Source organism: Globicephala melas, chromosome 2 (assembly GCF_963455315.2).
Source record: "Globicephala melas chromosome 2, mGloMel1.2, whole genome shotgun sequence".
Classification (NCBI taxonomy): domain Eukaryota; kingdom Metazoa; phylum Chordata; class Mammalia; order Artiodactyla; family Delphinidae; genus Globicephala; species Globicephala melas.
The window spans coordinates 103,216,649-103,240,163 of NC_083315.2; the positions used below are offsets into that span (position 1 = coordinate 103,216,649).

At 45.4% G+C, this 23,515-nt stretch overlaps 1 protein-coding gene across 1 annotated transcript; it reads right to left on the reverse strand.

Annotated features, from left to right (window-relative positions):
• Window positions 1-2,448: 2,448 nt before the first annotated feature.
• On the reverse strand, window positions 2,449-23,134 carry C2H14orf93 (chromosome 2 C14orf93 homolog). Its single transcript, XM_030854535.2, has 7 exons — window positions 23,105-23,134; window positions 11,737-12,744; window positions 9,343-9,663; window positions 5,164-5,225; window positions 4,471-4,574; window positions 3,490-3,602; window positions 2,449-3,179 (listed from the first exon to the last, which is right to left on the reverse strand). Exons 2-7 carry the CDS (start codon window positions 12,334-12,336, stop codon window positions 2,760-2,762), a joined length of 1,620 nt encoding a protein of 539 aa, XP_030710395.1. The 5' UTR covers window positions 12,337-12,744; window positions 23,105-23,134; the 3' UTR covers window positions 2,449-2,759.
• Window positions 23,135-23,515: the final 381 nt, after the last annotated feature.

Sequence of the window (23,515 nt, forward strand, 5' to 3'; positions counted from 1 at the left end):
GGAAAAGAGGCTGATCTTGGCCATACTAGGAGGATCAAGAATAAGGAAAAGAGGAAGCCATGGCGGAAGCTGAACATGCCTAATTAAGTATCAGCCAACTGATTTTGCCCAGACTAGCACATGGCGAGGGAGAGGGGAATGGAGAAGGAAATGACTCCTTCGTATTTAGATGGTAAATTCGTATGAAAATTATATGCAAACAAATCATGCATATTATTTTCATCTCAACATTTTGAACACCTTTTATAATTTTAGTGTAGCCTTAGGGAATGGGGGAGGAAAGAAGGTTAATATCTTTGGGGAAATTAATTTGGCACAAACTATTTGGCTTCTCTGTCCTAGCTGCATTGTCTCCCTGACCTCATCTCTCCTGAGAATCAGCCTCTCTGTTTCCCAGGTCAGGCCTACAGCTTTTCTCTGATCCAGAGGAGAGTTTACTCTCAGACTGGAAGCAGGGAGGACTGAAAGCATTAGTAACCAAGGGGGGCTATCAGGTTGCATCCAGAGCCTGCTGTGAGCTGTCTTCAGAATCAACCATAACGTTCTCCCTCCTTTCCTGTTTCCACATGGGGAAGGAGAACCTGGATTCTTCCTTCCAATTACTTACATCCTCTAACATTTGGGAACTTTGCTCCTTTGGGGTTAAAATGGGAGAGTAAATCTTATGAAAAGTTGAGATGCCGTTAAAGGAGGCCCATCCAGGAGTTGGTAGTGGCAGCAGTGGGCACAGTTGGGACCAACAACCTGTGTTTTCAGGGGGATAACAGGAAGGAGACGCAAGTGAAGGGGGTGTGATGCACTGACAGCGCATGCTCCAGTAGGGCTCACGACCTCTGGGTAGCCACTCCATAGTCTGAACTGGAGCTGGGAGCTCCACAGGCCCTATTCTCCATTCCCACGACCTTAATTAGCCTCTATATACAGGTGACTCCCAAATCCATATTTCTAGCCCAGACATTCTTGGACTTAAAAACTCAGCTGACGAATAGCATCTCCACTTGGTTGTCTCAAAGGCACACAACACCCTGACCTCACCTTCCCTGCCTCCCAAAACTGGCTCCTCCAGCATTTCCTGAGTAAACGGCATCATTAACCACTTAGCTACTTAAGCCAGAAACCTGAACATCAACCCTATGTCCTCCTCCCTTAACCTCAAATCCAAGCAAGTCCTATCAGCAAGTCCTATCAATTCTGCTTCCAAAATATCTTTCAAATCTGTCCTTCCCTCATCATCACCACTATATATATATATGTATGTATCAGGTCATCATCTTTTCTCTCCTGGACCACTGCAAAAGTCTCCCTGCCAAGGCTTTCTCCCTCCCATCCATCTTGAAACCTGAGGTCAAATGATTCTTCAAAAGCACAAAACTGATCATCTTATTTCCCTGTTTAAAACCTGTCAGCGATTTCTCACTGTCCTTTAACTAAGTCTATACTCTTTAAGGTATTTTACAGAGTCTATCTCTCCAGCCTCTTCTCTCAGCAACATCCCCTCCCCAAATGGTTCTGCAGTAGAACTGTACCTTGTCTGTGCTCTCTCTTGCCTCTGGACTTTTGTGCTTGCTATTCCCTAGGTTTGGAACTCTCTCTTGGCTTCCCCTTCCCTCCTGGTTAACTTCTCCCCATCTTTCAAGCATCAATTTAAACACTCTCCGAGAAGCCTTTCCAGACCGCCAGAGCAAGTTAGTTACCCCTGTGGTACATAGCCATGTACTACATTCCCCCATCATCACACTTATCACAATTCATTTCATTGCTTACTTAAATGCCTGGCTTCCTGACTAGACAATAAAACTTCTCATCAGTATCTAACCTGTTCAACAGTTTATCCGTAGCACCTAGCACAGCACCTGACACCTAGTAAGCAATCAGTATTTGTTGTATGATTGACAGAGTGAAGAGAAAGCCATATTTACTTCTCAATCCATCCAAAAAGGCACCAATTTTGTGTGTGTATATATATTCTGCATGTGTGCTTGTGTGCACACACACACGTACACACACACACTCACCTTCCTCAAAATACAGCTTGGCTGACAGGACTAAGAGATAGCTACCAAGCCACGTATACTGCTTGGTCACACGGTGGGAAAGCAGCTGCTGGTGAGACAGGGGAACTCTTTAAGCCTTAATTTCCTCACGTGTACAATGGGAATAATAAAATCTTCCTTATATAATTCAATAAACAATAGCTATTACATCTAGATCCCAATTCCCAAATACGGATGGAGCCTGTGTTCTGCTCAGAAGAATGAAGCCCATGACTGAAACTGTCCACCAGGTGGCAGTATTACCCTGGCCTGGTCCTGTGCTGCTTCCACTACGGAGCAAGACCAGCAGTCAGGGGAAGAAGTAGAAGGTACGACCAAGGGCCGCTTCACTAGAGCTTTGAGTGAAACCAGAAGAAAAAACAACTCAGAGACCAGGGCATACGTCAAGAAGGCCTCTGTTTCTTGGACCCATCCTCCTTTTCTCAGCCCAGGCTCTTCCGAGGCACTGTTATGCTTAGGAATAAGCATTTTCTGGCTTGTCGTTCACAGCGGGGGGAGGGGGGGAGTATTTCCCCCTTGGAGATGAGTCCTTTTATCCCACCAGAGCTGCCAGCTTCCACTTCTAGTGGAGACTGTGTTGAGAAGAGAGGCAGATTTGCTTTCTCAGACTGCAGAAGACATCTCGTCATTCTGGGAAGCCCTGTGGCCACCCATTTTGAGGACATGGGAAGAGGCGGATGCCAGAGTTATTCTTGGTTATACATTTCACTCATCCTTTTCCACCTTGATTTCAATGAACGAGTTCAAGTCAGGACAGCAGGTTTTGTGGGGTTGGTCAAAAGATGGGGAGACAGGTCCATTCTCATCACCTCCCTCATCCTCCTCCTCTTGGAAATTAGGATTGTAAAGTTCTGGTGGAAGGAGCTGGGCCTCAGCAGAAGGTAAGCGGTCTGAGGGAGGTCCATACACACGGTTGGCTTTGGTGCCATGCTTAGAGTTGGCATCCAGGTGGTAGCAGAGCTGCGTGAGGCGCTGGGCCCGGAAACGGGGAGGCCGGGCTACCCAGACACCTGGCTCATTAAGGCTGTCCTCTTCATCTGACATCAGCTCCTCTGTCACATCCTTCCACAGGCGTTGGTCCTCAGGGCCAAAATGCCTCATGATGCTGGATCGGTTGGCAAAAAGCTAAGGTAGGAGCCCAGGACAGAGATTAGGAAAAGCAACAAACCACCATGCATTAGGTTTGAGGAAAGGCTTTGGGTGGAAGGGAGGCTGTGTAAAATCTGTGCCCGAGAGAACCAAGTTCTCAAGAGAACACAAGTCCTCAAGAGAACCCAAGTCAGATCTTAGAACTGGCTCCCTTCCTCCTCCTCCTCTGCTCCGTTCCTGGATCTCAACTCTTTTCTCAGATGCCACGTCCCCTGGCCCTTCCCACTGTGACTTATTTATTAGCGTTTAGAGTTTAGCATCTTGAAAGGAAAGACTAGAAACCTACCCGATATCTGCGACTTCGAAGTTTCTTCTCCTCTTTTTCTTTTAGGCCTTTAAAAGGGTTCAGGGAGTTGCGGTACTCACGCCTCTTAGTAAGGAAGTAGGCTACACAGGCTCCTGGTGGGGAGGGAGAAGGCAGGCAGCAAAAAGCAGGGTCCTCAGCCCTTTTTTTTGCCCTAATACTACTGGATGGGAGAAGGGTGAACCACTGTTTAGACGATGGGCTTTCTGGGTATATCCATCAGCATCTATTCATTCCTCTCTGGTTTAGCTCCCTCTGCCTCCCTCCGTCTCCAACAGGAACTCCTCCCACTATAAAAAGACAACTCCAGGGAGGGAGGGAGGGAGACGCAAGAGGGAAGAGATGTGGGGACATATGTATATGTATAACTGATTCACTTTGTTATACAGCAGAAACTAACACACCATTGTAAAGCAATTATACTCCAATAAAGACGTTAAAAAAAAAAAAGACAACTCCAATGCTTCTGTAACTCCCTTCCCCCACTCCCAGTTAAACCTACCCCCATTCTACTCAGCTGACAGCAGATTACAAGTACTTTTTCAGCAGAAGCTTTCTTTTTTTTTTTTTTTTTATCAGAAGCTTTCTTAGTGCTACAGACAAATAACAGAAGAGCAAGGAAAGTAGAAAACCCAGGACATAATATTTAGGGACAAAAGAGCAGGGCTGGATTCTGACCTCCTTTTTATAACACCCTAGATTCAGGCTCTGCGTGTAAATGTCATGCATGATGGTGTTCTGGCCCTTTCCTTCTCCCATTTTCATTTCAGACTGAGTAGGGGAATAAAAAGGCAATTAGAGACAATCCTGTGTGTATTGCAGGTGAAAAGAATAACCAAAACCAATTTTTTAAAGTCCTCTATTTTCAAAACCACCTAAATCATCTCCATATGCCTCTTCTCCTCTGGCCAGGAACAGGGGATGAAGAAAGGATGGGATGGGAGTTAACTTAGTTTTTCTCACCTTTCAGCTCCTTGTCAGTGTAATTGTGGGGACTGGTTACCAGCTCCTGCTTGAGCTTTTCCAGAAGGAACTTCACTACTGAAATATTCCAAGAGGACTTGATGCTGCCACAAGAGAAGAGAGTGAATAAGGCAGTATTTTATTTTATTTATTTATTTTTTGGCTGCACCACGTGGCTTGTGGGATCTTAGTTCCCCGACCAGGGATGGAACCCGTGCCCCCCCGTAGTGGGAGGGTGGAGGTTTTTTTTTTTTTTTTTTGCGGTACGCGGGTCTCTCACTGTTGTGGCCTCTCCCGTTGCGGAGCACAGGGTCCGGACGCGCAGGCTCAGCGGCCATGGCTCACGGGCCCAGCCGCTCCGCAGCATGTGGGATCCTCCTGGACCGGGGCACGAACCCGTGTCCCCTGCATCGGCAGGCGGACTCTCAACCACCGCGCCACCAGGGAAGCCCAGGTAGAGTGGAGTTTTAACCACTGGATCGCCAGGGAAGTCCCTCGTCAGCATTTTAAAAGTTAGACAGAGATTCCCAGCACTAATCAACTTTGTGGTAAAGTCCTCCATGGCCTAAGACAGTATACAAGGGGCAATGGTGAGATGGAAGCCTTACCCTCACTGTTATACTGAAGCAGCCCCCTCTATTTCCCTCTCCTTGGCAAAGTTCCTTATGATCTTTTCCCTCAAGAGGATCGTACCTTTCAGACCCATTGAATCTCTTGTCATTGGTGATGTGGTTATGCACATTGTGGACCAATTTCTAGGGGAAACAAACAAACACAGAATCAAGCCAGGAGCAAATATGATGAAACCCTCCTCTGGTTCCTAGGCACTGTCCCTATGGGGTTCTCTGCCTGAATCCTGCCCATAGTCTAGGTACCATTTCTGTTGATGCCCTTTCTTAGCCAGAGAGCCGATCCAAGTTAGTATTTCTAATGAACCCTCCCTTTCTTTCCTTTTCATTTAATTTCTGTGGAGTCTCCAGGATTACCCCCTGGTCTTCCTTCTGCTCCCAGGGAATATGATCACTACAGTAGAGGGTTTCAAACACTTCCACAAACACACTCCTAACAGCAAGGAGAGAGCAAATATACACCAGGGCTACTGCAAGTGGACATTTCTTTTTTTAAAAATTTTAATGTTATTTATTTATTTTTGGCTATGTTGGGTCTTCATTGCTGCATGTGAGCTTTCTCTAGTTGCAGTGAGCGGGGGCTACTCTTTGTTGTGGTGCGCGGGCTTCTCATTGCGGTGGCTTCTCTTGTTGACGAACACGGGCTCTAGGCGTGCGGGCTTCAGTAGTTGTGGCACGCGGGCTGCAGAGCGCAGGCTCAGCAGTTGTGGCGCATGGGCTTAGGTGCTCTGCAGCATGTGGGATCTTCCCGGACCAGGGATCGAACCCACGTCCCCTGCATTGGCAGGCGGATTCTTAACCACTGCGCCACCAGGGAAGTCACTACCTTTGCTTATACACCTTTAATGATGGGTTCTCACTAGTTTTTGACTCAGCTACTATTGAACATCTCTAATTGTTAAAAAATTTTGCCTCAGGGGCTTCCCTGGTGGCACAGTGGTTAAGAATCCGCCTGCCAATGCAGGGGACACAGGTTAGAGCTCTGGTCCAGGAAGATCCCACATGCCGCAGAGCAACTAAGCCCAAGCGCCACAACTACTGAGCCTGTGCTCTAGAGCCTGCGAGCCACAACTACTGAGCCCACGTGCCACAACTACTGAAGCCCGCGCGCCTAGAGCCCGTGCTCCGCAACAAGAGAAGCCACCGCAATGAGAAGACCATGCACCGCAATGAAGAGTAGCCCAAGCTCGTCTCAACTAGAGAAAGCCTGTGTGCAGCAACAAAGACCCAGTGCAGCCAAAAATAAATTAATTAATTAAAAAAAATTTGCCTTAGATGCTCCAAAATCTGACCCCAGTTTTGCCCTAACAGCACCTGAAGTATTTGAAGACAGCTTCCATGTACTTACCAAGTCTTTTCTTATCCCATCTAAACACCAAGTCCTTCAACCATTCCTCATGACATAGTTGCCAGACAGACTCCTCATGAAACTATGAGCCTCTCTGGTTTGCCAGTGTCCCTCTTACAACATGGCACCTGGAACTGAATCTAACTCATCTGTTGAGGTCTGGCCAAAGGGAACATTACTTCCCTGACTAGAACTCTACACGTCTAGGAATGAAACCCAAGATGCTGTACCTCTCTTAGCAAGCCCATCCCTACTCTCAGTGTCACAGAGTTCATTCATAGTGAGCTTGTAGTCCATTTTCCACATGGATTACTATCTCCACCATTCTGCAACTGTTTTTTTTTTTTTTAACTTTAATGTAGGATTTTACATTTCTTCCTATTAAATTTAGTTTTGTTGTTTCTGATTATATTTTCATTCCAAGGTCCTTCAGTCAATGGAAATTACCCAGTCCCAAACTGATGGGATGCTGATCTCAGGATTTCAGCTTCATATTAAAAAATTTATGCCCAATTTACGCTCCTAGCCCTGTGGCTGACTGACCATATCAACTTAGGAAATTACTGTTAACTCTTTATGGTTAGGGTCTCCACTCTATAAAAAAGACTGTTGTACTAGCTTCATATTTGATATAGTTATTTTACCTCTTAGAAGTCCAAACTTGAAAAATCACAAAAGATGGGTAAATGCTTCAGAAAGAATTTGAAAGAGTTGCAGAAAAAAAGAAAAGAAAAAAAAGTAGGGTGGGGGAGTTGCATAGCTTCCAATTCAAGTGGCTTGGAAGAGATCAGCTGATAAACATCCAACCAAGCTTGAAGTGGAAAGGGAAAATACTCTAGACAATAATAAGCATTAAGACTGTAAAGGCTGCTGGCTCACCTACCTCCTGAGTGAGCTAAAAATGAATAATTTCCCCAATGGGTGGCTGGGATCTGCAGCAGTCCAAGGAATTAAGATTCCGATTTGGTCCTTTTGGATCTCTAGCAGTGACCCACAGCAGCTTCCTCAGATTGGAGAGATGCCTTTCTCATTCCTTCCCAGAGCTAAAGGTTGGAACAGTGAAGGTCTGCAACTATCCCTCTCCCTCTAAACCCACAGACTAATACAAGAACATTTTATATCTTTCTCTGTGACAGGCAGCAAGACTCCCTGACTGGTCCTCTCACGCCTCTTCAAGCACTATAACACAGAGCAGGATGACTGAGAATGCTGTCCTCCCAGAAGGTCCCATGCTGAGCTCTCCAAAGGGCAGGAAGAAGCCAGGCCTCATCACTAGACCTCTCGCTGGAGTTAGTAGGCACTAGAGGAATGGAACTGATCAAAAGTCCTGATTTTATGCAAATTTTAATTGTCACACATTTATTCACAATTTAAGCACTATGAATTTTTGGGAAATCCCTTGAAATGTACTTCTAGGTATAAGCCTTCATTTCTATCACTGGCAACAACAGTGCCCTCTTGGGCCAGAAATCCATGACAGAGAAACTAAACCTAGTCCCTGTTTTTTTTTTCTTTTAATATTATTTATTTGGCTGCACCTGGTCTTAGCTGCAGCACACGGGATCTTCGTGCGGCATGCGGGATCTTTAGTTATGGCATGCAGGATCTTTTTTTTTTTTTTTTTAGTTGCAGCATGCAAACACTTAGTTGCAGCATGTGAGATCTAGTTCCCTGACCAGGGATTGAACCCAGGCCCCTTGCTTTGGGAGCATGAAGTCTTAGCCACTGGACCACCAGGGAAGTCCCCCTATTCCCTGTTCTTGATAAGTGACATGTCACTGAACATAACCAAAATTTGAAATGAAGGTTAGAAACCAGTTGATACAGATTATGAATGGTGTCTTCTGGAAGAGAGAGAGAGAAAAAAAAAAAGAATATGTCAATGTAAAAACATCAAATGAAAAGGCAGAGTAAAGTAGGATCTCTTAGAAAAAGAAAGAATATGAATAAAGGAGGTATAAATGGTAGTCAGCTGTTTTCAATCTTTACTAAGACTGTAACAAGGAGAAATGAGTTCTATACTATGATGAGATCTTGCTGGATGTCAGTGGTGACCTCCACTCCTAACCAGAGCCCTCAAGTTACCTCATCAGCCATTATCCAGAGAGTGGAGACCCATTACCGTCAATGGGAACACAATACGGCTAAAGAACATCCCCACAGTTATCAGAAAGATGTTCTGGGCGACAGAGCGGATCCAAAGGTCTGCGGTCACCCTAAAACAGGGTTTCTCAACCTTGGCACTATTGACATTTTAGGCTGGATAATGGGGGTGTTGGGGGAGACATCCTGTACACTGTAGGATGTTTAGTGACGCTCCTAGGGCTCCGAGCCACTGCAAGGTTTCAGGCAGAACTGGATCATATCAGTACCTTCCCTGCCAAGTGCTCTGAGAATCAGTAGAATCTCCAAACCTTTTATACCTGAGCTGAGTGGCCCTCTGCATCTTTGGGGTATGGGACCACCTCAGGACACCTTGGCCTTTCTGCCCATGGGGACCCTTGCTACTCACCCTGAACACTGGTAATTTGCAGGCAGTTTCCAGTGCTGCTCTGCTGCCGTCAATCTGCTTAACCCCTTAAGGATCTTCCCATCAGGATTATGAGATCACCAGGAGATATGATGTAATTATATAATTATATATATGATATAATTCCCTTATCTTTAAATGGAAGATATCAATCTATCTGGGAAAACCTAAAGAAGTTCCACTGATAGCAGTGGGGCTGCCTGTCCCTGGGCTAGGGAAGAGGCTCTCTCCTTCTTGCCCCTCCCACTCCAGCAGGCTTCAGGATACCATTCATTCGATATGGGACGTTTAAAATCAACCCACATTTCCCTCTTCACTTATCTCTCCAGACTGAAGAAAAATGTGGAGAAAGCGAGCTCACTTACAGAGAGGACCAGATCCCTCTTGCGCCTGGAGTTCTTCTGCCGACTCCCTCTGGTCCTGCATGGGGAAGCAGTAAATCCTAGAGAGTGTCTCAGCTCCCCAGTTCCCCCAGGGCCTGATTCTTCCAAGGCACCTTCCAGGGCAGCAGCAGCGCTGAGCATGTCCTCGGGGTGGGGCGGGGGCAGCTTGGTTCTGTTTTCCGGCCCTGTCTCTGAGGTTGTCCGCTGGATCGCCGGTTGTGTGGCTGGTGAAAGCTGCTTGGCATAAGCAGGGGCCAGCACCCGCTGCACTGCACCCTCAGAGGCCACATAATCATCCACCAGCTAAGAACATAAAAAAGAATAGCCTATTAGCCAGCCAGGCTTACGGGAACCTGATCAACCATCATTCATTGGCCAAGTATAATGAACAAGGAGTGTGGGCAAATATTTCTGCGGGTACAGGGCCTCTCATGTTGGGTCATTACCACAGGACTGATTATACAGAGAAGGCATGTTTCTGATGCTTTGTGAGTAGTCATTTACGCTTTGTGCTTGAGTATAGGAAATGTAGCTGGGTAAGTGTTTTGCCTGAAAGGAGTTGAGGGAGGAAGTGATGACAAGAAAGGAAAACAAAGCAAGAGAAGGAGCAAGAGAATAAAATAACAATAAAAAGGAGAGATATGGGAGCAAAGGAGGGAGATATAAAGTCGGAAATCTCTAGAGAGGCTAGCACTGCCTCCCCGAGCCCGCCCTTTTCCCTTTGCGGGGCCAGTGTGTGCCCTCACCTTGATCCTGCTCTGGCCACATCCGACTGTCACTGCCCTGACACCTGCTTGCCTGCCTGTGCCCTCACTCAAGGACATAGAGGGTAGGGGAAGGAAGGAGGGAGGAAGGGGGAGAGAGAGAGAGAGGAAAGAAGAAAGGAGGGGGATTTTTGCAGCCCAGAAAACAAAACAGTGAAAGTGGGGGAAAAAAAAACACAGAAAGAAGTGGGGGAGGAGGCTGAGATTTATAGACCTGTGAGCTGCTTTCTGTGCTGTGAAATCTAATTCCATCCTGTTGGCTTGGAAGCCTTCCCTGCCAGAAAGAACCACAGCTCAGGGCTCTGCCTGGCCAGGTACCTCCTAGCCTCCTCCCACCTTCCCAGCTCCTCCTCCAACAGTACCAAACCAAGGATAGTCCCTGGCGGGGCACAGACTGGGGCGAGCCGCGGGGCCATCACCCGCAGGTGGCTAGGCCTCGGGGCAGCAGTGACCAGTTGCAGTGTAACACAACTGGTCACACTCCTTAGATCCAGCAGATGGGCTGGGAGTCTCATCCCTCCCATCAACCCTGTGTGTTCTGCTGCTCTACACTTTCCTGGGTGTCTGGGCCTCGTCGTGGCGGGGAGGAGGAACAGAGACAGGGCAGAGGGAGGACGCTCTGGAGGAGAGGGTGGAGGAGAGCTGACAGACCTCCCACTGTCTCTCAAGTGGCAACACATCTGTTAGTTTCCCATCTCTGAGATCTCTACAGTTGCTCCATCTCCTTTCCATACTTCCATGTGTGAAACTACTTCTGCAGTTTTTACTCTCCTCAGCCAGGATTTTCCTGCTCATATGGCCCTGAGCAGTAAAGAAGCTGAAATAGCACATGTGCTTCTTTGTCTTTTCCTGCTCACAAAATAGGCCTGCTCGCTTCCCTCTTTCTCCCTACATGTTATCATCCTCTTACTGTGAACTCTCAACTCTCATTTCTGTTCCTCATTTTTATTTCCTGTCCTCTACCTCCCTCCCACCTTACCTCATTTTCTCTCTCTTGCATCAATTCTCCTTCCATTTAGGTTCACCTTTCTCCTCTGCTCTTGTTTTCCACTTTTTCTCCTTCCCTTCATTTCCGCCTGCCTCTTTCCCTCCCTACACCTGTCGGCTATTATCTTTGTCCTCTCCCTCCCACTTTCCCTTCTCTCTCTCTCCCCGCCTCTGCCTCTCTCTCCTCACATCCCCATCTCCCTCATAGTCCTGAATTCCTCTTGGCAAGCAGAGGGCCCGTGATCAAATATGAATGAGCCGTCTGTGCTCGGCAGGCATCCTTGCCAGGAGAGGCAGAACCCACGGAGCAGCCAAGGCAGCTGTGGAGAAGGTGCCATGCAGAGCAACAGAGAGGGAGCGCAGTACCACTGCCCCGACACCACTCACGCCAGAAAATGACCTTCTGCCGGAGAGGCCACGGTACCAAAAAAAAAAACCCAAAAAAACAAAAAACAAAAAACCCAGGAGGGCTGACTCTCCCTGCCGGCAAAGGAAACTGGGTACCGTGCTGTTCTGTCACAGATACAACCGAAAGAAAGGCTGAAGGATGGAGAGAAGAGAAGAGAAAGAGGCCGGGAAGAGCACAGAAGCACAGCCCCGCTAGTGTCCTGCGCTGCGTACTCACGGGGTTGAGCATCGGAGGCCCCTCGCCTGCAGCCAGGGCGCATACCGGGAGCCGTACGTCTCTCTGAGCGGCCGGGAAGCCCAAGGGCCCAGGCCCCCCAGCTGAGGCCGCTCCCAGCTGCCGCAGCTCCTCGATCACCACCTGCACGCCGCTGCCCACACTGTCACACTCCTCTTCCACGGCCGGCAAGGCCCTGTCTGCCTCTCCGGGGCTCTCCTTGAGGGGCCCGGGCTCCTCGGGCGGGGAGCCGTGCACCCGGCTCTCGCCGTCTTCATCGGGGACGGGCACCTTCCCTTGCCTCAGCTCACCCACTTCCTCCTGGAGACGTTTTAACAATTCGTTGTTGGCCCTGGCGAGACCCAGCGCAGCCTCAGCCAGACCCACGGCCTTATCCACCCGCTGGTAGATAATATGCAGGAGCTGCTCTGAACTCTGGACGGCCAGGCCGTGTCCGGTGACCGTGATCGGGGTGCTGGGAGGAGGGTTCCCGCCCTGACAGCTTGTGCTGCCCCCGCTAGTCTCGCTCTTACAGGCACAGCAGCAGCATCTGGCCTCGCCGCCACTGGGAGGGGAGAAGAGAATGGTGGCGCTGAAGGACATGGTGGCAGAGGCAGGAAGGCCCGTGCTCACGCTGCTGGACTGCTGCAAAAGTGTCCCCAGTCGACCGGACCGCACGAAGCTCTGGTCTCTTTGGATTCACTCTCCTTTTTCATGGAGGTTGGTCGGAGCAGCCTGGGCCCCCGGGGGCTGGGTTCTGTGAAGGAGGAGTGGGCTAGCCCTGAAGGCGCACACAGTCCATGGCTGCCTCTCCTTGGGCTATGGAGCAGAGGGCCTTCTTCTCTGTGCTGCCCTAGCTCAACACAGTGGGGGTCACACTCACCCCTTCCCAAAAGGGTGGGCCTTCAAAGGCCTTCGGGAGGAACACAGTTTCAGAGGGTGGAAGGCATGGAATTCCCCACCACTCCAAGCTAAGGAACAGAGCTGGGACTCAAAAGGACCCACCGGCATCTGGAAAGATCAGAAAATTAAGGAAGAAAATGTAGATCTGTCTTCTCCGTCTCTCTGTCTTGGCTGTAAAAACAGTATTGCATTTTATTGCTTTGACATCCTTCCTTAAGGAGTTCAGAACACTTCATGTAGGTTAATCTCATCCACACAACAGCTCTAGGAAACACATGTTAACCCAGGGCCAGAGAAGAGACATGCAGAGAACTTATATATCTTTTTCAAGGTCAGGGGAAGACAGCAGAATCCAGTTATGGCTACTTTCAGTTTAGTGTGTGTGTGTATTTAAACTGATACCACTTTTTGTTGACATAAAAAATCATGATTCTACCGTCTTTATAATTTGCATACAGATGCATTCAGAGTAAGACTCCTATACAAGGAAAAGGCCAATCATTGCAGCCCCCAACATGTTGCCAACTTCACACTATTATATCATTAATGTTTTGGGGGTGGGCAGGGAAATGAAAGGAAAAGCTGGATAGGAGAGTTGAGCTGCAGTAACCAGGGCTGTGCACAGCCCCCTACTCTCACACTTTGTACACCTGGGCCTACAGCCTCTGCGATAGAAACTAGCTGTTCTGAATCCTCCAGCTGGAAGCCCAGAGAAACCAACTGGGGACCCTCAACTCCACTTCTCATGCTGCTTAAGGGAGAGGCAGAGCTGAACGGGATTGTCTAAGTAGCTACATGCTGCCACTCTACCCGCACAACCAGCCCCCAAAAGGAGAGACCAGAATATCAATGATAAGCCAAACTGCCTCTCTTTTGAATCACTGTAGTTAAGCAACTAAACTACTTCAGGAGGAAAAAAAAAGTGTGGGAGGGTTGGTTTGTACCACTGAGAACACTCCAAGGAACTTCATATTGTCATTTTCTAAATGACACTTGATTACAGAAAAAAGAATCTTTCTGCCTGAAGCTCCCTAAGTGACAAAATCTTAAGTATGTTTACAATTTCCTCAAGAGATACATTTCTATCTTACCCTGTAAATTATATCATAACATCACAATTAAAAGGAGAGGAGAGAGAGGAAAAAAAAAAAAAAAGGAGAGGAGAAGGTTAGGAGAATTTTCCACATTCCGAGATTTGGTTTGTTTGTTTGTTTTGAGTCAGCAATCTCATTTCGGAAACAGGCAATATCAATGCCTCTGAGGTACTAAAATGTAAATCTGACAATGCATTTTAATTACATTTGGTTTTTAAAGAATAGTCTTTAATTTGCTTTTTCTACCCTTTATATCGAAGAAATGCTTTTCTGTGCTAGATATTCACATCTTGTAAGAACTTAAATCCATTTACTGCTTCTCTATCATTAGAGTCACTGGAAGGCATAGTTAAACCTAAAAAACTAAAGGTTAGGACTTCCCTGGTGGCGCAGTGGTTAAGAATCTGCCTGCCGATGCAGGGGACATGGTCCAGGAAGATTCGAGCCCTGGTCCAGGAAGATTCCACATGGCGTGGAGCAACTAAGCCTGTGCGCCACAACTGCTGAGCCTGCGTGCCACAACTACTGAAGTCTGCGTGCCTAGAGCCCGTGCTCTGCAACAAGAGAAGCTATCACAGTGAGAAGCCCATGCACTGCAACAAAGAGTAGCCCCGGCTCTCCACAACTAGAGAAAAGCCTACTCACAGCAACGAAGACCCAATGCCACCAAAAATAAATAAAACAAACAAAAACAACAACAACAAAAAATAAAGGTTAAAGTCAAATTAAAACGAAAGGTTAAAGGAAAGCACTAAGTGATTCCCAGGTCAATTTGTGGATGAATCATTAATATATCCTTTTCCTTCCTAAATAAGGTCCTACATGCTCCAGCGGGGTTTTTAAGTTTTTTAAAACCAACATCATGCAGAGTTTAATCTGAAACATGGATGTTGTGAGAGAAAGAAAATTATGTAAACAGTAATATACCACTTGGGTTCAGGATTTGTACAACAAGAAATTAAGACCTGTCACTTATATAATACTGTACATCAACTATACTTCAGTTAAAAAAACTGTTTTTAATAAATAAATAAATAATGTATAAAACTACAAGGATATACTGTACAACACAGGGAATGTAGCCAATATTTTATAATAACTATAAATGGAGTATAACCTCTAAAAATTGTGTATTACTATATTGTACATTTGTAACATATAATTTACATTAACTATACTTCAATTTTTAAAAATTAAAAAAAAATAGAAATGAAGATGCATCATGTTGGGACTCCAGCTGGGTACACTTCCTGGGATCAAATTGACAACTGCAATACTTTTGCCCCCAAAACTCACTCTTTCTTGCAGGAGGCCTTTACCCCTGCCAGCGTTGTGCCTACCTTGAGCCCCTCCCTCCCCTTAAATGGTCTTTCTTAGGTAATCTTCCCAAAACAGCACTAAAATGGGCTGTGTGAACTTGGGCATATAATTCCCTTTTCTGAGCCCCAGTGTTCTCATCTCTGCCTACTTTGAGTGTTTTTGTGAAGACTGTATATAATATATATAAGGCATCTACAGAATACTGGCACACAGTCGGTGCTCCACACGTAACAGCGAGATTCCTGAAACCTTTTGTCTTCCCATCCTGGACATCCATCCTGATGTCCTAATCTTGAAAAAAAAAAAAAATACAATGGCTTGAAATAGAATTTGGGGAGTTTCCCCTCTAAATTTAATATCACATTTCTAAGAAAAAATGAATTCAAGTATACAAAGACACATTTATCAGTACAAAACCTTCTGTGACGCAAATTAGAAAGGTATTGAGAAAACAAGAGTATTTGTAATTTACTTACTATCATGACCTGGTTTAGACTAAGGATAATTTCAACTCTGCTAGTTTTTAATGCTAAATATATTTTCATATTTGTGTTGACATAAAATATCGATACTATCTGCTCTATAATTTTGTCCCTCAATTTCTTTCTGCTTTTCGATTTTGTGTATTACCTAATTATGTCCATTTTAGAATGTCACGTTCAGGGCAACAAACAGGTGTTTTCTTGAACTAATATGTCTATAAAAACCTGGTACAGTGCAGTGTAGCATAATGGGCGTTCAAATAACTCTTTTGGGGTTCCTATGGATATTACTGCTGACTTAGTTTCCCAGGCTCCTGCTAGAGTCTCCCACATAAGCTCTAAGACACTGAAATAAAAGCATGAGGAAACTGGAGTTGGCAGGTGTTAAAGGAACATTTCACATTATGATATTTACTAACCAGACACCAATTCAAATGCTGGATAAATTATTAAAAACAAAACACTAATATCATTAGTTACATATATCCCCATTAGAGAAGATGAGCAAGTTAAAAAGAACAACAAAAATGTGTTTCTAAAAATTCTCTATATGAAAGGCCATGCTAAAGGATGAGTCACCAAAATGGATTGCCACCTCCAAGTACTCAAGTGAAGACAAAAGTCCCTACACACAAGGAGCTTACGGTGCATGTGAGAATAGAATGTCTTAAGAACAAGTCAAAATATACACATGTGCCTAAAAATATGGTACAGACTAAAAAAATCTTGAGGAGTTAGTTCAAAATAATAGAAAGATCAACAGAATGAAATCATGTGGAAGGGGGCTTATCGAAGAAAAACCTACAATTGAGCCTTGAGCAAGATATAGGATGAACTGGGAGGGTCGTAAGAAGACGTGATAAGTGAGAGGAAAAAAAAATAACAGAATTAAAAGGGTACATGTGAGAGATCAGAGCAAAATGGCTTATATAAAAGGTACAGAAAGCTGACAGAGGACTTTGAAAATCGAGTTAAGGAAACTCTTAGAGCAGGGGTCCGCAAACCTTTCTCTGTAAAGGACTAGATAGTAAATAACTTAGGCTTTGCAGGCCATGTGGTTTCTGTCACAAGTATTCAACTCTGCCACTGTAGCACAAAGCAGCCATGGACAATACATAAACATGAGCATGGCTGTGTTACAATAAAACTTTATTTATGGACACAGAAATGTCACAAATTACATTTAATATTTACATTAAAAAATATAAAAGCCATTCTCATCTCATGGGCCATACAAAAACAGGTGGCAGGCCAGACCTAAGACTAGGGGCTATAGTTTGCTGACCCCTGTCTTAGATACCTAAAGTGGAACAGTTAGAGGTTAGGAGATTGTTTAATCCTGGAGAGAAGTGATGAGAATCAGCATTGTGGATATGAAGGTTCAGTATCCTGGAGGAAGGACTGATCATATTTCTTAACTTAATAAATGTGGGGGATAGAGATTGGTTAAAGACAGCTTCAAGATTATAAACCTGAGGGTCAGAAGATGGTACCACTGACAGAATGATAGAAATGAGGAAGCTGAGAGGAGGCACCAGCATGTTTGAGAAGATGTGTATTTATACAACATGTTAAATTTCAAACTGATGGCAGCATCTTTAAATGGAATGTTCTGAAAGCAACTGGCTAGGACTGAAAAACAAAAACAGGAGGAAGGTCAGAGCTGGAATGCAGATTTGGAAACTTTAGTAGGAGGTTATATTTGAACTTCAGAGAGTGAATGAGCTCTCCAAGGAGTAAATACAAAGTCCTTGGCAAAGGCCAAGGACAGCACTTCGAGCCAATCCTTGCAAGAGGCTTCATTGAAAGAGAAGAATGGTTAGTAAGGTGGGAGGAAAAGAGTGTTATGAAAGCCAAAGTAGAAAGAATATCAAGGGACTTCCCTGGTGGCGCAGTGGTTGAGAGTCCGCCTGCCGATGCAGGGGACACGGGTTCGTGCCCCTGTCTGGGAAGATCCCACATGCCGCAGAGCGGCTGGGCCCGTGAGCCCTGCGCGTCTGGAGCCTGTGCTCCGCAACGGGAGAGGCCACAACAGTGCGAGGCCCGCGTACAGCAAAGAAGAAGAAAAAAAAAAAAATCCGCCTGCCAATGTAGGGAACACGGGTTCGAGCCCTGGTTTGGGAAGATCCCACATTGCCACAGAGCAACTAAGCCTGTGCACCACAACTACTGAGGCTGCACTCTAGAGCCCGTGAGCCACAACTACTGAGCCCACGTGCAGCAACTACTGAAGCCCGCGCACCTGGAGCCTGTGCTCAACAAGAGAAGCCACTGCAATGAGAAATGAGAAGCCTGCACATCACAACAAAGAGTAGCCCCCGCTCGCTGCAGCTAGAGAAAACCCACTCACGGCAACGAAGACCCAACGCAGCCAAAAATAAATAAGTAAATTTATTAAAAAGAAGAAGAATATCAAGAAAGTGGATCCAATCAACTGTGACAAGTGCAGCAGAATGGTTAAAAAAGATGCAAATTAAGGAAATACATTTTATTTGTCTGTGATGGTCAATGGCAATGACCAGAGAGGTATTTTTTGTAGTGAAAGTAATACTATGCAGTAGACGAAAGAGAACGTGATGGAGAGAAAATGGAAGCAAGACATGAAGTCAAGTTTTCTAGAGTTTAGTTATGAAAGGAAGGAAATAGGAAGTCAGAGAGGGCACTAGAGCCTCAGTATGTTTAAAAAGCAGAAAGAAAAAGGCCAGTGAAAAAGGAAAGGATAAACATATTAGGAAAGGATTTAAGTTTTCTTCTAGCAAGGATTCGCCCATGAGAAGGAAGGAAGGCAAGCTCTTCCCTGAGACTGCAGAGAAGAAAAAGATGAACTCAGCGGCCAAGATTCATTGACATGGAGAGAGGAAGACAAAGATATATGCTATTGAGACACTCTTTTTACTTTACAGACATTTCTCAGTTTGAATAATTCAAACTGATAAAAGAACTTTATTATAGATAGTGCTGCATTATCTGTTGCTACAACCTGCTAAATTCTTCTTTTCTAACACTCCAGACCTACCATAATTAATCATTCTTGCTTTTTTCCATCACTAGTTTAAGGTTCTAAAGCCCATTTAACCCTGCCAACATTATTAACATAGTTAAACTTTATTATGGTATCTTTATTTTACCTCTCAAAATGTATAACTGTTTAATAGCCCATGAAGCAATCCATGGAATGTCTGGCAAAGCAACAGTTAACTGGAGTAAATTATCCAGGCAGTGTCTATACCATTATTATTAAACTTTAATACTGTCAACTTTTGCAACTTCAGATTGCTGATTTATTCTGAAACCAAGAGTTTGCATTCTTGTTCAAGAAAGAAAAAACAGGAATAAACTAAGATTGACCACCACTGAATAACATACATGCCTTTTGCAAAATGCTATCAACTTTTAGAATTGAATGTTAAGAAAAAGATCTTCAATCCTATGATGAGCTGCCAACACAAAATGGCAGCAGCTGTCAAACTTAAGTTTACATAAAATCTGTGTGTTTGGGGTTCATTCTGTATTGGTCTAATTTTAATACATGTGAAAGGAGCCTAGAAAATGTACTTTTCAAAAATTTTGTTTTTTTTAAAATAAGTATTTAGATAAAGAAGAAAGAAAACTCATCTTCTTTAGACAGACAGCTCAGGGTGAGACTGTCCATAATCTTAACTATCCCTTTCCTCCCAAGACATGTATTTTTGTTAGAACTAAATATATCATACCCTTGGCAGCTCCCTTGCTTGCTTCAACCCATTCTGAGTTTGAATTTTCTGCATGACTGAGTTCACCTCCAAACTATGAAAAATAAAAGTTTTCCCACTGTTTAATAGGTGTGTAGGGTATGGTATCACTCAGATGATATATGTTTTTATAATGGGCCCTTGACTCATTCAGGGTCATGCTAGCAATGGACTTCCTTAAATGTGATTACTGAAAGCATAGCAATTGATACCATAATCTTCATTTTAAGAAATAAAAAAGGAAAATGGCCACTTAAAGTTCCTGCTGTGCCGGTCAGCCCTTCTCCCCCACTTGAAGGTGCAAAATGGCTCACCGGATAGAAGGTCCTCTCAAAACCTATTTCTATCAGACATGAGCTCCTTATCACACAAGAGCAGGTAAGTAAATACCATAAAACAGTATTTTTCTACATTTTTAAAGACTGACCCATCTAAGGATCTACAAAAAACAAAATCTAAGACTTCGTTTCTAGGGGTAAAAAAGATGTAGACCCAGAGGGCAGAATGAGTTCCTAAGAAAAGGATCCCACGTAATCCGAAAATTCCAAGTATGTCTGTATAGTAGTACGAGGGTTTTTAACCCGATATAGCACTGTCTTTTTTCTTTACATGTGCTAAAATGCAACTTGGTGAGATCAAAATTACCGGTTTAAGGTTTCCATATCCATGTGCCTGACGTAAATGACTCTTCCTGCATTTCTGGAGAAACTGAAAAATGAAAAACTAGCTCCTAAAGCTGTATCGTGTGCCCAGCGAGCCCTCGGTAAACGTTAGCTGATTAAATATTAGTCAAAGATGACAAAGTGGGCACGAGGGACAGCAGAACAATTTCCGAAGAGAACGTTTCAGCCACAGGCGGCGCAAGGGAGAATAGAGCTGAGCTCCGCCCTCGAGGCCGCAGGGAACAGGGCGACCCGCCACTGAGGCCCCCGCTAGACTATGCCCTAGGTGTCCTGGGAAAGGGGTGTTCCTCAGAAGGCCCGCAGACAGCAGATTGGCCGAGGCGCGGCCGGGGATCTCGTTGGGTCACCGTGGGTAGACTACGCGGCCAAAAAAGCTCGGAGGGCTTGGGGGGAGTATGGCGGGAGAGTTCCCGCGGCGATCCCGCCTTGGCGGCCCTAAGGGTGTCCCACCGCGTGTGCCCCGCGCGCCGCGCCAGCTGACCGAACAGCGCCAAGAAAGGCGCGCGGGCGGCCGCGGAGGACCGAGGCGCGGCTCGTGTACCCGGCCAGCGCGCGCACGCGGGGAGGCCCCGCCCTGCCAGTCTCCGGGCCCCCGGTGATTGGCGGTTGGACGATGAGGCGGAGCAGGGCTGGGGACGTTATTGGCCGCAATCCACAATCACTCAACAAGCCAGGGAGGGGAGGGGCCTCTTCAGGGAGGGACACGACTGCGAGGCTTTTTCAAAGCCGTCAGACGCCATCTTTAGCTTCCTTTTTTTTTTTTGTTTACTCGCTTTTGTTCTCTGTTGCTCACAAAGCTGCGTGTACACGATTATAGGTACAGTGGCTACAAGTCGGCCTCATACATTTGGTGGCGGAAGGCTTTTCGTTCCTGCCGGCCTCAGCTGCAGATCTTTCAGCAAGGTGGCAGCTGCCCTTACTTCAAAGAAGTTTTCATCTCGAGGGGCCCCGCGGATTCCCAAGCAAAACCAACCGAGTTTAGCTTTGCTTTGGTCGGAGGGCCAAGACAACGATATATTCGTGGGAGGAATTTTGTTTCTTACAAAGAAATTCAAAGCAAGGACATTGCCTCTGAGCCTAAAATCCTATTAAAAATTAAATAGTCTAGGAAGACAGGGGCTTGGGCTGTGTATACTGCTCTAGAAGAACTCTCTTTTCCGAGAAGGTAGGAAGTATACGTGAAGACCTGAAGTAAGGCGAAAAAGATTAAGAGCAAAACTCCATTAAAAATTCCTAACACTGCTGCCATCACAAAGGTCACTAGACTGACTAGATTTCAAAGATACGCAGGCCTAAACTTGTGGAATGATCCACATTTGAGACTGATCTGACTTGTATTGTTAGGGAATAAAAATGCACTCAATACAGATAAACCCAGAGCCCACACGGGCTACTTTCATTATAGTGAATGTCAAGACCTGTACAAACAGTTTAATCGCCGTTGTTAGGTGTCTTAAATACTGCTTGAAACTGAGTGGGACGCGAGGTGGGGAATGGAAATGTATTATCACACAGAGATTTTGTTGTCCTGAAATTTGAACTCTACAGTAGATCTTTTTTTATCTCCTGGTCGCTACTTCACTTGTGACATTCCAGTTTCTCCCTCATCACCCCATATACCTCCTATGCTTTCACTCCAATCTGCCAATAGAGATTTGAATATGAATATTTTCCGTATGACTCCTAATAGGAGACGATGGTTCTGTAACAGAGAAAAGTGAGAATACGTCTCCTGTAACCGGAGGTGCTGTTCTGAGCCTGTTGTTCTCTAATTCATACACTTCTCTCCGTGGTCTTGGCATGGGGAGAAAGCTTTTCATTTTAAAAATGCAACATGATAACCAAAATGCATTTCTTATCCCTCCCATATATTATTTGCCTTTGCCTCCTCTTGGCACCTCCCCCATCACCACCACCATTAACAGTTTTTGAGAATTGGACTTGACTGGATTATTTTCCTGATATTTTGCCAGCTGTGACGCTTTTCAAACAAATCCCAACCTATCAACGACCATTTTGTCAAAAAGCCAAGAGAGAACTTCCCTTCTGAACACACCAACCAAACCACACATAAAGGCCAAAATATACACAGCTGTACATTTAAGAACGTGAGACAATAAAAAGCAAAACCACTTAGGCAAAACAGTCACTAAAGGCGGCTTTAAACCACAGACTCAATGCATTGCCTACCCTCATTTGCCACATGGACTGCATATTCCTTGGCAATTATTTAATTATTCACTAATCTGATACTTTAGAAGAAGAGCAGAAAATACAGTAAATGCACATGGAATGAAAATGCCTAAGTAATTCTATGCATAGGATTTCTTCTACGCTTTAATTTGCACATGAAATCCTGTCTGGATCACATTTGGGAACACAACAAAAAAATCCACATCCTAGGGTCTACTTTGCACACAAAAAACCAAAGGCAATCGCTTTTGAAAACAAAATCTGATACGGCACATATACACATACTGTACATATACACATAGCACAAAACCCCAAGATAAATCTTTACGAAATTACTTGCTTAAAGAAACACACACGCACAATGTTCTCATGAAAAATGTGTGTAAGACACACTGTAAGAAGGGCTTTGACCCCCCCCCCCGCCGGGAAATGAGTGTCACAATTATAAAATCCAAACATTTTTAACCTATTGGCCTTGGACAATTGCCACATTCAAGCCACTTGGTTTTGGTTCTGGGGGAGGGTGTGTAAAACGCACGCAAACAGCTTTGTGAGGGAGTCTCAAATCTCCGCTCCCTTACACGTTGCCTGTGGCAGAAATTTACATTATCCCTTCATCCCGCTTAAAAAAAGAAACTTACACTTCCCAAGAGGATAAATTTTTAAAATTCCCCTGACCATAAAAATTTACCAGTTCTTAAAATGTGATAGCAAAAAGAAAAAATCTCTATAAATTTGGCTGGAAACAGTTGTACACGGCCATCCTGCTTCTCAACTTCTTGGTATATTTAAAACCTTGACCAGGAAAAAGAAAGAGGAAGAGAGACAGAAAAAGAAATGGGGAAAAGCGCACATTCCCCTTAGCAACAGTTTCCTCACCCCAGCATTGCCACAGATCTCTATTTTTTTAAAAAAATTTGAAAACACACACAAGATTAAGGAGAAAAAAAATGGAAAAAGGATACCCGAAGGTCGTATGGCTCTTTGTATTCGTGTGTGTGCAAAAAGGAGGACTCGCGGAGCCAGAGCCGGTAAGCCCCGCCCCTCCCCGGACGCCCGCCCGGATTGGCCACTGGCGGCCGCTGGGCGCCCCGCCCGCGAGCACACGCGTAGCACCCGAGGCGCGGGCCCAGGGGGCCCCCAAGGGCCGCCCGACCCCCGACCCTGGCCCCCTTCCGCTCGGACCCTGGCGGCCCGGTTGGCACCTATACCCTTCCCCACCTCTCTCCCCTTCCTTTCACTTTCTCACCCTCCTCTCACCTTTTCCCATGTTTGTTCCTCAGTGAAACCAGGCCTTCGTTACCAGCATAAAAAACCGGTGAGCGAGCACCTTCTGACAATTTGCTAAAGTTGGTTAACTAGTCAGTAAAATTCTA